Source organism: Lissotriton helveticus, chromosome 3_1 (assembly GCF_964261635.1).
Source record: "Lissotriton helveticus chromosome 3_1, aLisHel1.1, whole genome shotgun sequence".
NCBI classification, from domain to species: domain Eukaryota; kingdom Metazoa; phylum Chordata; class Amphibia; order Caudata; family Salamandridae; genus Lissotriton; species Lissotriton helveticus.
Genome location: NC_136061.1, coordinates 1,725,733,791 through 1,725,749,691, shown reverse-complemented (window position 1 = coordinate 1,725,749,691; position 15,901 = coordinate 1,725,733,791). Strand labels below are relative to the sequence as shown.

At 47.5% G+C, this 15,901-nt stretch overlaps 1 protein-coding gene across 3 annotated transcripts in view; it reads right to left on the bottom strand.

Moving 5' to 3' along the window:
- The window catches only part of EYA3 (EYA transcriptional coactivator and phosphatase 3), an 860,742-nt gene that overhangs the window by 433,563 nt on the left and 411,278 nt on the right, over nt 1–15,901 (bottom strand). For all 3 annotated transcript variants that reach the window (XM_078682511.1, XM_078682514.1, XM_078682513.1), the window contains one exon: nt 8,282–8,424. In XM_078682511.1, the coding sequence (XP_078538637.1) occupies nt 8,282–8,424 (143 nt within the window). The remainder of the gene's footprint in view (nt 1–8,281; nt 8,425–15,901) is intronic.

Here is a 15,901-nt window from a genome sequence, read left to right as displayed (position 1 = left end):
GGAGTCCGGCATCGTCACTCGTCCAACAGACCATCGGCAGTTCTTGGCGTAACCTCTGGCAGATGTCCGACGTCCTCGCCAGAACCCTCCGACCCCTCCGACCCCACCCCTTCAGACCCCTGCCGAGATCCTGAATCCGCCGAACGAGGCCGTAGTCGCCGCTTCAGATATAATGGAGACCGCCTGTAGAGCCGCTTGCCTCTCCAGCTCTGTCTGAGAGGTCGAGGGCGACTGTCCATTCGCCACACGTTTCCTGTTTCGGCGGCTCCTACGAGGTTTTGGCTTGGTCCCGGTCTCCGGTTCCCGTTGTCCAGCGCCGTCCCTACCCGCGCGGTACTGTTCTAGCCAGTGCCATGCTTCGTCTGGCTCGTCAAAGAAAGTAGCAGTCCCGTCCACCATCACCTTCAAACGTGCTGGAAAGAACAGAGCATACTGTATACCCTCGGCACGGAGAGCCCTCTTAATTTTCATAAAGGAAAAGCGGCTCCGTTGGACCTCCTGGGAGTAATCCGGGTAAAGGGAGACTGAGGCATTGTCCACTCTGTACGGGCCAGATGTCCAGGCATTCCGCAGTATAAGGTCACGGTCCCTGAAATGCAGCAGGCGTGCGACCACCGGCCTAGTGGGACGGCCCAAAGCCGGCCGGCGGGCCGGCACTCGGTGGGCCCCCTCCAGGGTGTAGAACTGTGATAAGCCCTCCAGTGCCACGACCTCTCGCAGCCACTTTTCCAAGTAGTCGACCATATTGTCCCCTTATATTTTTTCGGGCAGGCCCACCACCCTCACGTTGTTGCGTCTATTGCGCCCTTCTGCTTCTTCAGCCCTCTTCCCCAACAGTTGCACTCTGCGCGACAGGTCACCCAATGATGCTTCCGTCGCCTTCTGTGCAGGTTCCAGTGTTCCAAGCGCAATTTCCGTGCTCTTGACGCGGTCAGCCAGTTTGCCATGGTCAGCACGCAACAATCCGAGGCCTGTGGACACTTGCGCTATATCGTGGTGTAGAGCCTCCCTCGTGTCCGATATAGCCTTGAGGATTTGTTCCAGCTGCTGCTGCTGCAGCCCCGCCGCCAGGTTTCAAGCTGGGTCTTGATCCTGAGACTCGAGTGAGTCCTCCACTTGGTCAGTCTGTGTCGCTCCCGGGACGCGACGCGGGTTCCCCATGGCCCAACTGCAAGAGCAGAGGTCCAACTCAACGGGCGACGTGCCTCCAGTGGTGGCCCCAGAAAGTGAGAGATGCACTCCAGTTGTCCCACTCAGCATCTGCAGGTCCGGCTGTCCAGCATCACCGCAGGGGCACCCCCCCAGTCCATCAGACACAGCTCAGGGGCAAAAACACCAGCCACCGCCAGCCAAGGGGGCACCACTCCACCCGGACCCCCTGCCAGGCCCACCAGGAAGGGGCCGCACCCCGCTACGCCAGCGATCAGTCCACCACAACCGCCCTCGTCTCGTCCAAGGCGTGGTACTCCCGGGTGCCTCCACAGTATTCCCAGCCACTATGTCAGAAGCGCCGTGGTCCCCTAATCAGGGTCTGCAGCCGCCTCCACGCGGGGCCATCCACTCCAAGGCGTCCAAATCAGTGTGCTCTGCAGGGTAGTGGCTCAGCAAGGACGGGGGGGCAACCAGTACCATAACGTCGTCAAAACGATGGCGCCGCCAGCACAGTCACTCCGAGTTGCCCTCCAGCCTCTACAGAAAGCTCAGGCCACAGGACTCTCAGGGTAGTGTACATACGGGAGCGTGCTCGTCTGCTCCAATCCTCCAGTGGGACAGGCTCTCCCCCACCACGCGGCACGGGGAGCGAAAGCGGGAAGGGGGGCGCCTCACACTACAATGCCCCCGCAGTGCCCGCACAGTACCTCCGCAGCCGCTCTTCCAATGCGCCTCAGTCCGCCGTCCTGGTTGATCCTCAGGGCAGCGATGTGAGGCCCAGCCCAACGCCAGTCGTCACAGCAGTTACTCCTGCGCCGCCAACTGTCCGCGGTCTCCCAAACACCGCCCGGGCCGACACAGCTCGCCCTGACCTCCTCCGAAGCGCGGCCAGCACCCGCTCTCGATGCGGAGCACCCCCGCAGCCAGGTCACCGCTCACTTCCGGTGGGCCCCAAATCACGCAAGGCCGGAGATGTCAGGCCCTTCGCAGGCCGCAAGCAAGAAGGCCGCGCCTCTCCGAAGGGATCAGCAGCAATCGCCGATCGGGCGCCCCCGGGTCCCGGATCGAGGCACGATCAACAGGCAAGCACCTCGCAGTTATGGGGGGGCCCCCCCGGAGCCCTCAACACCACCAGGGAAGTTTTTAAGCAGGATAACTTACGAGGCCGACACGGAGCTCACAGCTTACGCGTCCATGCTCGGTGGTGCCTAAGCCACGCTCCGGCAGCTGACCCTTGATATAGGGGGGGTCAGTAGGAGCCGGTCTATACTTTTTTTCTATTCTGGGATTGATTACCCGTGCCCTGGCTGTGTCCTTGAAGATGTCAGGTGCATGTTTTAGAACGCCCTTTAGCATTGGAAGTGTCTTGACAGTCTTCTCTGCAGTCGTGAAAGTGTCAGAGGAAGTCCTCTTCTACAGGATCACTGTGCATGTCCACGTTGTGGAACTGTGCTGCCCTGTCTAGGAGTTGGTTAAAGACTACTGTGTCATTAGTTGGGTGATGGTTTAGTAGGGTAAGTGGGCACATTGGGGATAGGATGTGTATCATAGGGGTCTGTTGGCTCCTCCCAGGGTTCCTCTTGATCTGGATCTTGAGGAAAGTCATATAGGGGCTGTGGTTCATACCCTGTGTCCTCCTCATCGTCATCGTGGTTAGAAGGTGAGGTAGGTGCAAGTGGTGTGGAGGGCATGATAGGTTGAAAAAGGAGTGAGGGCCTAGTGGGAGAAGTTCCAAAGTCATTTTTCTTGAGTGGGATAGGTGAATCAGGAGCAAAGTCCAAAGGCCTCTTCTTCCTATGCAGGATGGTAACTTTACCAGTGTCTGGGTTAATGTAAATGTTTGCCTGGTCCTCGGATGGATCTGGGTGGAATAGTTCTTCCTCTACAGTCCTGGGTTTAGGCTTGGACCTTTTGGGGTAGACAGAGGCAGGTTTGTCGACGACCTTTGGTGTTTTGCTAGATCTCTTGGGCTCGGGCCCTGATTTGGGCTCGACTCGTTGTTTCGGGTCGACGGGAACTTTCGGGTCGACACGTTGTTTGTGCTCCGTAGGCTGTTTTGAGTGCAAGCCTTTTCCCGGATCGACGGTCCTCTTGGGATCGACCGGTGCCTTTGGAGCGGTTACTTTTGGGTCCACAGGTTTGTCCGGCTTCGATGGCTTCGGTACGGCACCAGATGCCAGGTCGACGGTTTTTGGAACCGCAGGCTTGGTCGCATGATTTACGAGATGCCGACACTATCTTTACTGTTTTTTTTACGGTTTTATTTCTTCAAAAAATGGGAACTTGGTACACCCTGGAATTATGATTACTTATTGACATTTGAAAATATTCGAACCTCAAGTTTGAAGACCATTGTGAAGCTTTATTATATAGAGAATTCTAAACAAGCCCTGAAGAAGTCCGGTCACGGACGAAACGCGTTGGCTATTGGTTTTAAATATCATTTGTGAATAAAGAATCTGTTTACTGAAGAAATCTGTCTTTGGAATTCTTGGGAGAACGATTGGAAAGTCAATGGAACTATATGTACAACGTTACTGATACTGTATTATTTACTGTTGAAGTGTGCGGGGTCACTTTGTGTAATTTGATTTGTAAAACAAGTCTCTTGTTTTCTATTATTGGGATCTAGGGGATTGTGTCCCAGACCTCCTGCACCTACACACACGTACACCATAGGGATTTTGTCACCAGTGCGGGCAAAGCAGCCTTAATCCCTTGTTCTGGCTTGAATAAAGTGATACACTATCCAGCATCAAATACCACCTTAGCCCACGTCAATCTTATTTTCCCACAAAGTATGATCCTCAGAGTAAGCATCCGCATGAGAGGCACTTACAAGCCTTGCTCCCTGAAAAAAATGTCAGCAGCTTGGGACCAATTCTCAATACCCCGAGCCACACAAAGCGCAGTACCTAGCAGAATTCAAAGTAGAGGATACAGAGTAATCCCATTCTCACTCATACCCCGAAATCATGTTTACACAGGTCCACTCCATCCCAACCTAGCAAAAGCTCTCCAAATCAGCAAACAGTGCCAGCAACTATTCTATTACAGACACCAACACCCCAGATAACAACCTTCCCTATTCAAACAGAGCTTAACTGACAACTACTATTTCCTCTTCACTGATCTCTAAAACCTTTTAATATTGTCCTCACTCAAATACCAAGAGGAGCCATACTAATGACTCAAAACTACATACAGAGGGCTTATTAAAAAAATCCAACATAATAAATAGAAAAGATAATGACCTTAGAACTCCCACTAACACAGAAACATCAATGTATGCTAATTATTGTAAGTTAATACCATATCAGGCTAAACTATATGACCTATGTACAGAATGCTTCAGCACCATTTCCCTCTGCAACACCCTTAACCAACCCAAACAAATAACCACCTGATCAATAAAAGGGGGCATGAAGTACGATATCTCACCCAGAATTAAAACCAGCAGTCTCTCTGCAGGATTACACAACGTCGCCACTTCTCATAGAGCTATACGACCCCTATCCACTAACATCAAACAACCATATTCCCATACAATTTATTATATTAACATAAACAGCCAAAAGAAACAAAGGTCACAGGGACATCATAGTTCGACTCAGATTTCACTTGTGTACAAAACAAGGGAAATTGAGCAGTTACAGTTACCTGAGCTTACTACAACTTGTGAACCACAATCCACTGCTTATGACCTCACATACTGCATCCCTCATGACAGTCAGTGACGTCATTGATAACATCACTGATGACATCTCAAATGACATCACTGATGACACTGTTGATGACATCATATACTAAGGTAAGTGGCTGTGAGAGTGCCTGTATGGGTGAGTAGGGGTGTGAAAATGGTGTATAGAAGTGTGACTGGGTATGTGAAAGACTACATACATGAGTGAGCTTTTGTATTGGTGTGTCAGTGGGTGGCTGTGCGAGTATCTGCATAGGTGTGTGAGTGGCTGTAATGGTGAAAGTGAATGAGTGGCTGTATGGGTGAGTGTACGGGTGTATCAGTGACTGTTAATGGTGAATGCGAGTGTATGAGTGTCTGAATAGGTGAGAGTACATGAATGACTGGATGGGAACATGAATGGCTGTGTAAGTGGGTGTGTGAGTTGCTGTATGGGTGAGTGGGTGAGTGGGTGGGTGAGTGGGTGGGTGGGTGGGTGAGTGGGTGGGTGGGTGGGTGGGTGAGTGGGTGAGTGAGTGAGTGGGTGGGTGGGTGGGTGGGTGGGTGGGTGGGTGGGTGGGTGGGTGAGTGAGTGGGTGGGTGAGTGGGTGAGTGGGTGGGTGAGTGGGTGGGTGAGTGTGTGTGAGCGGCTGTGTGTGTGGGTGTGTGAACGGCTGTATGGGTGAGTGAGTGGGTGGGTGTGTGAGTGGCTGTATGGGTGAGTGAATGGGTGCGTGTGTGACTATGGGTGAGTGAGGTTGTATGGGAGAGTATGTGTTTGTCTCACTGACTATATAGGTGAGTGTGTGGTAGTATATGAATGAGTACGTGAGTAGGTGTGTAAGAAACTGTATGGGTGACTGATTCAGTGTGGCTGTGTGTGTATGACTGGATGTGTGGGTGGATGTATTAGTGAGTAGGCGCACAAATGGCTGTATATGCGAGTTAGTGGTTGCGTTAGTGGTTGTATGGGTGAGTTGATATGCGAGTGGCTCTATGGATCATTGAGTAGGTGTGTGCGCGTTTGTATGGGTATGTCATTGGTTGTGAGGGAGTGGGTTTATGAGATGTGTGGGGTGTAATGTGGGTGAATTAGTGGTTCTGTGGATGATGTTATCAGTGAGGTCATCAGTAAAGTCACTTACCATGTCATGATGCCTTGGGGAGAGTACGTTACGTTAGCTCAGGTAACTATAACTGCTGAATTTCATTGATTTTGTACAAGTGAAATCTGAGCCTCACTGGAAAGTCCCTGTAACCTTTGTTGTTTTTATTTTTTTTTAACCACGTTTGCAGAGTGGTGGAGAAAGGAGGAAGGCCTCCAACCAGTTTTCAGCAATCCTGCTGTGACTTACTGGTGGGACACTCTGCATCCAAGGGGACTTCATTCCCCCAACCGGTAGCAATGAGGCGTGTTTGCAGAGTTGTGGAAAAAGGGGCCGGGCTTCCGACGACCTTTCAGCAATCCCCCTATGTGGGACTTACTGATGGTAACAGGAGGGATTTTTAGCTCCCCAAGGACCCTCAGCATCCTAGGGACTTCATCCCCTAACCAGTAGTATAGGGCAGCTCCTACAGTACAGCTGCATGAAGGACGCAGAGGAAATGTCTACAGTGATCTTGTGTCTCTGTAACTTAGCCAAGATGATTGTTCTTCGAAGATCTTCACCAGATAACTTTACAAAGTGAGAACCTCAGCGAAAACACACTTTTTGTTTAATAAAGGAGGGGGCAGCATTGCCGCTCTCCCACTGCCATTAAGAAATGGGGTTTGGGGCTTTTCGGCCCCCGGGGACCCTCTCCCCAAGGACCCGGCCATATTCAAATAGTGAAGAGGGTCCGCGCGCCCCCCCTCCCTGCACCGATTTATGCCCGGGGACCCCTTCCCCCGGGGCCTGACCTTTATTGTAATATTTTTCAATGGTGAGGAAGCCGCGAGCCCCCCTTCCCAGGCCGATTTTGGAGCAGGAGCGGGGCTTCAAGAGGTGACGGGTCCTTGAATATGACTGCAAGCAGACCTGTGACTTGAAGTGGGACCTATGTTTCAACCAAAACCTATTTTTATGTTTGGTGACCTAGAGTTCGGCCTCCAACTCATGAAGGGCAACTTTATTGCATGATTCGGAGTTGTGACCAGAACCCAGGCACCAAAGACACACGTTGTGCAGGTTCATAACTTACATCTGCTTCCTGCAATCATGGCTTACCCTAAAACCTGATTTTTTTTCCGAGCGAACATTGTCCTTTGAAACAATGTCTGAGTAAAACTTGTTAGAAAACCATCTAAGTTTGTGGTGGAACTTCAGATCCAAGTCGAAGATTATAGAAAGAAGGGAATGGGCATCAGTGCACACAAGGGTGTCGATTACGTGTTGTGCTCTGTGACTGGACACAGTCACTGCAGAGCCACACTGGGCCACTCTACAGGTGCGCGGAAGCACAGGTGTAAACTACTATGCATCTGGGCATAATTTCAAGAGGAGAAATCTGCAGTTCGAAGTATCCATCAGAAGAGCGGGACGACAACAATGAAAAATGGAAATCAGCACGGCATTCAGGATACAAGACTTGGTTGCAAGAGATGTGTAAAGGGGATATTTTGGAAGCTGGTTACATACAAAAAGCTATTTAAGACAGGAAAAAATGAAGGATAACTGATAAACAGGAGGTGGCATTGCTTTCCAAGGTTGCCTTTATCACGCTCTCCTCTAAATCTTTCACCTAACACCTGGAGAACAACTGGTACCCGCTGCATACTCAACTGACATTTAAACACTTACTAACAAATCTAAAATCCTCATGCTTACGTAGAAGAGGAAGGGAAAACTCTCCATCCTCCAGCCCATCATGTCATCTTCAAGTCTTCTCCCAAGTCCTTCATCTTTGAGTAGGATAGTTGATCTTAAAGTTGAATAGGGTTGGGCTAGCATGCATGTCAGCTCCCCCCAAAGTAATGAAAAGCACCTTGTACGCTTCCTGACCTATGATGCACCACAATATTTTAGCACAGTCCCCTTAAAGCCACAGTAAATAGGGCTATCCACCAAATAATACACCTGAGATTTCCACGGAAGACAGCTAAATACCAGCTTGACTGGGGTACAGAGATTACCTGTACAACTATATAGCCATGGTATTCCCAGTGCAATAGAATTAAGACCCCTTTTCTCATGCTGACTGGTGGCTTATTTCACTCTGCGAATATGGCTAGTGTACAGTCTTTCCAGGATTGCATGGATGGAAATATTAATAGGCTTGTACTTGGATTGATTATTATTAGGCAGCATAAAAGTGTATTTTGCATCAGGTGAGACATTACTTGGCTTTGTCTTTACTTTTCCACCGCAATTTAACACGTGCATTTTATAATGTCTGTAGATAGTTGGAAGAACTAGAAATATTCATCAACATATCACATGTGGAATGAAAACAATATTTAGTCAAGCTCACCAAAAGGAGGTAGGCCATATGTTTGAGAAGCCTGAGGGTACACAGTGTAAGGCTGGGACTGCTGCAGTGCCTGGTACGGAGTCTGTCCGGAATATGTGTGCATTGTGTCGAGCACAGGTAAAGAAAGGATGTGTGTATACTGCCTGAAAATGACAAACAAGAAGTTAATTAGTAACAATGCACAAATTATTGCCATACACAAACTTTTCCCTCCCTACCCCATAACCCCACACCCCAGCCCCCACCTCACACCGTAGCCCCACCACCACCAATGTGCTAGTTTGAAAAAGGTTTACTTGTTCAACTCCTGTTTAATCAAACTGATGACAACTTTTAGCACATGAGGAACGGATGTCAGTTGAAAGGGACATAAGGACTCTTGCCCACTAAGTGACACTATTAGCCTATTAAAAGGGCCTGTCTTTCACTCCTCCTTTGTTGAACACTCAAGATCAGGCTGCCTGCTTCCTTCTGAAACTTCTAGGTGTTTAGGTTATTTAGAATTTGTCTCTGTAGTCCTCTCCAGGGCACTGTGTAAGAACCAACAAACAGCACCCAAAACACTATGTAATCTCTTATTTGCAAACTCAGATTGTCTTGTTATTTTATTTCAGGTTTTGTGGCAGTACAACATTCACTGATCAGCATTTATTGAAATAGTGGGGGTCACTACAAGTTATAAACACACAAAAGGAAGTAAAGTGACTACAAGTCGCACATTTTAAGTATATATAGTTACGCCAGGAGCACATTCACTTTGTAAAAACTGACATCACCAACAACAAATTGTGGCATGCTTTATCATAGGGCTGCTGCTAAATGCCTCAGCGCAGACCAACACTAGAGGTGGAACAATAGGGAGGGGTAGACAATACAGACAAACAGAAAAAAGAAAAGGGATCCTAAACGGATGCAGACATTAAGTGTTAAAACTGAGATGTCGTCATCATTTTATTCCTGGATTCCCTTGTCAGGAGTAAAAAAAGGGTGAGAAAATACTCTAGGATGGTGGTAGCGTGAGTGAATTATGCACTCTCCACCCCTCCGTTCTGCATAGGGGTGGAGAGTGCATAATTCAATCACGCCACCTCCATCCGAGGGTATTTATGAAAGATTATATACAGCTCCCCGACATCCAAATCACTAGAAGAAATTGATAATTTCCTGAATACAATCACGCTACCATAATTTAACTCCCTCGCAGAAAGCACAACTGATAGCACCAACATCAGAAATAGAGATCAATGTGACCGTAAAATATACACCAAGAGGCAAAGCCTGTGGCATTGATGTAAGTAATACCCATTGAAGTCTATAAAATCTTTTTGCCACATTTAAATAATTTATTGCTTTCGGTATACAATGCAATATTGAAAGGTTGCAATATCCCTTTTGTCGAAGCAGTGGTAGTTAGGTTTTTAAAGAAAGGGAAGCCACCGGATATACCAGGATCTTATCGGCACAATAGTCTTAAATAACAACTATAAAATTCTCACGAAAATAATGGCTACAAGAATTACCTTAGTCACTCAAAGTTTGGTTCACAAGGACCAACATGGTTTTTTACCAGAAAAATCTCACCAACAATTCAAACTTCTTAACACAGGCTATCTACTTTTCTCAAATAACATGAAAGAGGCAATCATCATGATGGACGCTGAAAAAGTTTGACAGGGTCAACTGGAATATTCTCTTCACAGTCCTAAAAAGAAAACAAGTTACTTACCTGTAATTTTGGTTCTCCAGTATTGGAAACTTTCATAGATTCTCATGCTTGTATCATTCCCAGTCGTCGGAATGGGAGTCCTCGGTATACATAAAACAGCAATAGAAACCATCACTAAAACAGAACCTAGGCCTAAGCCCATTCCTGTTTTGCATCCTATCCACCTCTTTTTGGTAAAAGAGACCAAATAAAATGAACAACCAATCAGATTGGCCTCACCTCCTAGCACCCTCCTGAGAGAAGCTCAGAACCTCAGATTTTCATAGCAGTTGTGTAACCAAATCACCTTAGATGAAAGAGGCTGAGCTTTCCCAGGGGAGGCGGATGGGCCGCATGGGAATCTATGGAAGTTCCCAATACTGGAGAACCAAAGTTACAGGTAAGTAACTTGTTTTCTTACTCCAGTATCGGAACTTTCATAGATTCCCATGCTTGTATCAGAGTAGCTAGCAGTTATCCGCACATTTTTGGAACGAAGAGTAATATCAAACCAGTAACCAAGTCATAGTAAAATTATATCATAAAGACATTTTCAATGGTCTATAACATACCTAGAAACTTCAGAAAACAAACACATGAGGTTAAAAAATGTGCAAGAGCTGATTAAACTCTAACATGGAAGGAGGGATGAAAGGGAAAGCGCACCACTACTGAAAGAGGTTCCTCTGGACTGCTTGGCCGACCGCTGTGTTACTCTGCGTTGCCGCATACAGGCAGTAATGTCTTGTAAATGTATGTGTACTGCTCCAGGTCGCTGTACGGCAGATCTCCCGGATCGGAACACCAGCAAAGAGTGCTGTAGAAGACGACCTCGCCCTCGTGGAATGAGCACAGACTCGACCTTCCAGGGGCTTGCCCGCTGCCTTGTGACAATATTGGATAGCATTGGTAATCCAACGTGCGATCCCCTGTTTCGAAAGGGGAAACCCCTTACGAGGGCAGCTGAAAGACACAAATAATTGAGAAGACTTTCTGAAGGCTTTAGTCCTTTGAAGATAGAACTTTGAGCACCTGTGAATGTCCAGAGAGTGAAGTGCTTTCTCTGCCAGAGTAGCCGGTTGTGGGAAAAAGTCTTAAGAATTACCGGCTCATTCAAATGAAAGGCCGAAGGAACTTTAGGTATGAATTTTGGGTAAGTTCATAGAATCACCGTTCCATTTTTGAACTGGAGAAAAGGTTCCGGAATGGTGGGAGCCTGCAATTCCCCTACACGCCTAGCTGAAGTCAAAGCTAGAAGATGCGCTACCTGCCAGGAGAGGAATTTCAGCTCTGCCTTGTGAATAGGTTCAAAAGGAGGCTTCATAAGCTGGGCGAGAACCAAGTTCAGATGCCAAAGAGGAGGCGGCGGCTTGACTGGAGGGAAAACTCTGAAAAGTTCCTTGAGAAACTGTTCAATGATCCTTGTCAACCAGAGTGAAGGGCCTGCAGACGTGTGTCTGAAGCGAGAAATCGCCGCCAGGTGCACCTTGATGGAACAGTGAGCCAGTCCCGCTTTTGCTAATGATAGAATGTATGGAAGAACTTCATGCAGCTCGGATTTAAAAGGATGTAGGTCGTTACGTTGGCACCAAATACCGAAACGCTTCCACTTCAATCTGTAAGTCTTATTTGTATTTGGGGCTCTTGTTTGAGAAAGCACTTCTTTACATTCTGCTGAGAGATTCAGCCCAAGAAATTCTCGCTGCTCAGGAGCCAAGCCGAGAGCTGAAGAGACTGAGGATCCGGATGCCAGACTTGACCCTGGGACATAGTCAGCAGCGAAGGAATCGGCCGCAAAGGAAGAGGATGGTCCGGGGAGAGAGGGTAAAGTTCTGTGAACCAAAACTGTCTGGGCCACGCCGGAGCTTCCGTAGGATTCTGGGGATCAGAGGAATGGGGGGAAACGCGTAAACTAATGCGTCTGACCAGGCCATCGAAAGCGCATTCCCCAACGATCCCAGATGGTGAATCCTGCTTGCATAGAACCAGCATTTCTTGTTCTCCGTAATGGCAAAGAGATCTATGGAAGGTGTGCCGCATCTGTGAAAAACCTTCTGTAGAGTGCAGTTGTCTAGTTCCCACTCGTGGCTGACAGACTTCAGTCTGCTGAGAGTGTCTGCTGCTTTGTCGAGGACACCTGGAAGTTGTTCCGCTCGGAGTGATACCTCTGGTTGAATTGCCCACTCCCAGATTGATTGGGCTTCTTGTGACAACAGACGAGATCTGGTGCCTCCTTTGTTTATATAATGCATGGTCTTCGTGTTGTCCGTATGTATAAGGACTGTAGACTGTTGTATTTGTGGAAGAAAGGTCTGCAAGGCTAGGCGAACAGCTATGAGCTCTAGCAGATTGATATGCAACAGCCGCTGCTGAGGCCGCCACCGGCCGCTTACATGAAGGTCTTGCAACACCGCTCCTCAGCCGTCGAGAGAGGCGTCCGTAGTTATTATGAGTGGAGCTGGGGATAGCTTGAAAGAGAGACCCTGAGAAATGTTTTCTTTGGTCATCCACCACAATGCGGCGTCTCTCATGGCCTCAGTCACTGAGATCTTGTCAAATTAATTTATTTTTTAGATTGATAGAGCGCTCAAAAACCCGTAGGTGTCTCTGCGCTACGGACAACGGCATGTGCCAGGCGGAGTGAGTTATTGGTTGAATAGCCAGGTTTTGGACATTTTTCTGAAGGTTAGCAAGGACTGACATGATCTGATCTCCAACGGGAGTGAGTTCCAAAGTTTTGCAGTGGCGACGATAAATCACTTATCGCCCCATGAAGCAGTTTTGGTGCAAGGTACTTTCAGCAAGTGTGCAGTAGCTGAGCGAAGTGCCCAGTTAGGAGTATAAGTTGCTAGCTCCTTTATTAAAATTGAGGTCCAAAGTTACGCGAGGCCTTAAAGGCGATGCACAGTGCCTTGAATTTAATGTGATTCTTCACTGAGAGCCAGTGATACTTCTTGAGGACATGAGCCATGAGAGATGGGCTTAAATTTAGGACTTCTGGATAACATTCTGGCTGCTGCATTCTGGACAGATTTTAGCTTGTGAGTGACCTTATTTTGTGCATTCACAAATAGCCCATTACAATAGTCTATGGAGCACATGACAAGAGTACTGAACAGAGTTTTTACAGCATTCAAAGGGAGGAATGGTAAAATCTTTATCATTCGCTGTTTGTAGAATGAGGCCGAGACCACCGAGCTGGCATGAGGTGCAAAGGTCAGTCTATCGTCAAATAGGATGCCTAGATTCCTGACCTTAGTGACTGGAATCGGGGGGGCCAGAGTGGAGGGCCACCAGGACTGAGACCAAATGGGGGACAACTTGCCAAATGTCATAACCTCAGTTTTATCAGAGTTCAGCTTAAGGCAATTGCTGGCCATCCAACTACTGATGGCCAGCATGCCTTCTTGGAACTCGGCTGCTACCTTGTCACCATTGTGGTTTATTGCCAGTACCAGTTGTGTGTCGCCGGCATGAGATGTAAGGCCCATCCCGTGTGCTTTGATTATTCTGGCTAAGTCCGACACATACATGTTAAAAAGCGTCAGACTCAGCGATGAACCTTGCGGAACACCACATGGGAGAGCCAGTTGGGCAGAATGGAAAGTGCGCAGGTTTACCGACTGGGTGCGTAAGGTGAGAAAGGATGACAGCAGGTCTCACGCCTTGAGTTGAATGCCCATTCTAGTGACCCGGTCGATCAAGATGGTATGATCGACGGTGTCAAAAGCAGCTGAAAGGAACAGCAGAATAAGAACTGCCGTCCCGCCCTGGTCCAGGATGATTCTGATGTCTTCCGACGCCTTAATAAGCACGGTTTCTGTTCTGTGCCCTCTACGGAAACCAAATTGGGTATCATCTAATAGATGATGATCTTCTATATATTTAGAGAGTTGGATGTTCATTATCTTCTCTACGATTTTAGCCGGAAAAGGTAGGCTGACTATGGGCCGGTAGTTTTTAGTATCTCCGGGTCCAGATTTGATTTTTTTAATAGAGGTTTTAGGATGGTTTTCTTCCAGGAGGTGCGGTAGATACCTGAGGAGAACATAGCATTACAAATGTTAGCCAGAACTGATGCCACCTGTTCAGCAACTGGTATGAGGACAGCTGGCGGACAGGGGTAATTAGCTGAACCTGATTTAACAGAGGAAATTAGATTAATAATCTGGTCTGGTGTTGTATTTTCGAATTGTACTAAAGTCTGTTCAGTTGCATCCTTTATCAAAGGCTGGTCCGCAGAGTTGGTCTGAGATGCAAATTTTATGTAGATGTTTACTTTTTCAAAAAAGTTATTCGCTAGGGAATCGCACAGCGACTGAGAAGGGACAGGGACAGCAGTAGATGTAGAACCAGATAATTCGGTGACTACTTGGAAGAGCTGCTTGTTGTAATTTTTCGCAGCTTAAAACATAGTAGTTACTTTTTCCTGTGCGATAAGAAGTTTATATTTGGAGAGAGCATCATTATAGAGGAGTTTCTCCTGACTGGTGTACGATTTACGCCATTGTCTTTCCCGATTTCTGCACAGTTTCTTTTGTTCCCCGAGTAATTCGGAGAACCATGGGGTAGACGGGAAGCGCCAGTTTTTAGAGAAGGTTTTGTTTGGCACCAGCCTATTAAATGCATTATGCAGCCAATTTTCATAGATTGCTGACGCTATATAAGGATCTGAAGTGACCTCTGGTTGGGTTGAAGATAATTGCTCCTTAAGGAGGGGATTGTCTATGCTTTTCCAGGCTTTGAATACCACAGGTAAGTTTATAGATAGAAGTATTCGGGGGGGGACTTATTGTTAGTGAGAATATCAAATATGATTACATGATGGGCGGTCCATACTAACGGAAGAATGTTTTTTAGAAGGATTTCTTGCGAATGGGAAAAGAGGCCATCCAAGGGGTGATCAGCTTTATGCGTAGCATTGTGAACTCGCTGTGATAAGCCCATCGCTTCAAAGTCTAAAAGTAACGTATTAGTATCTTTAACTGGTTTTCCAAGTGATAGTTAAAATCCCATAAAATCGTGCAGGTATGTTCAGCTGCTATAGGTTCTACCAGATTGCTTAGCGTGGAGAGGAACTCAGTTCTGGATCCTGGTGGGCAATAGAGTAAGATGCCTTTGAAAGTTTGGGCGGGAGTGAGCTGAACAGAGAAGTAAATTGCTTCACAAGTCAATGATGGGATTGGATCAATTTTAGTTGTAAATTTGCTGCGATAAATTATCGCCAGCACACCACCTTTTTTATTTAGTCTATCTAGTGTATCCGAAGGATCAGTCGACTTGGCGCCACTGCAAGTCCAACTCTTCCTGGAGTGGAAGCATTCTTAATCTGCAGTGAGGAATCAGGGGTATGCATGAGGAGAGGGAACCCAGCAGGGAATTGTAGAGGCGAACTGAAAGTGACCTTTTTAACAAATCGGGAAGCCATGGACATTAGCTTCTGTTGCCACTACAAGGTCGGGAAAGCCTTGTTTATGGATGTGTTGAGAATGGCCCCCAAAAATCTGGATGGTGGTGGTTGGACAAACTCCAGGGCATGACCTTAAAGAATGATGTTCAATACCAAACGGTCTGATGTTATTTGTTGCCAGTTGTGGAGGAAATATGAAACTCTGCCTCCCACTGATAACACAGGAGGAGAGGGGGCAGTAGTCAGCTATTGACGCTTAGAGTTTTCTCTGCCCTGGTAACTTCGTCTTCCTCGGTTGTTCGAGCAAGAGAAAGACGGAGAAGATGGGTTCTGCCGTTGATTGTAGTTCGGCCTGTAGGATTGTGACTAAACCAAAAGAGGAGTAACGCTGTTGTTGATAACCTCCCTTGTATGTAGAATTACCTCTTGCCCTCGCTCCTCAGAATGGGAACTTGCGGTACTGCAGAGTCCCTAAGGATTTTGCTGTTTCTGTATCCTTTTTAAT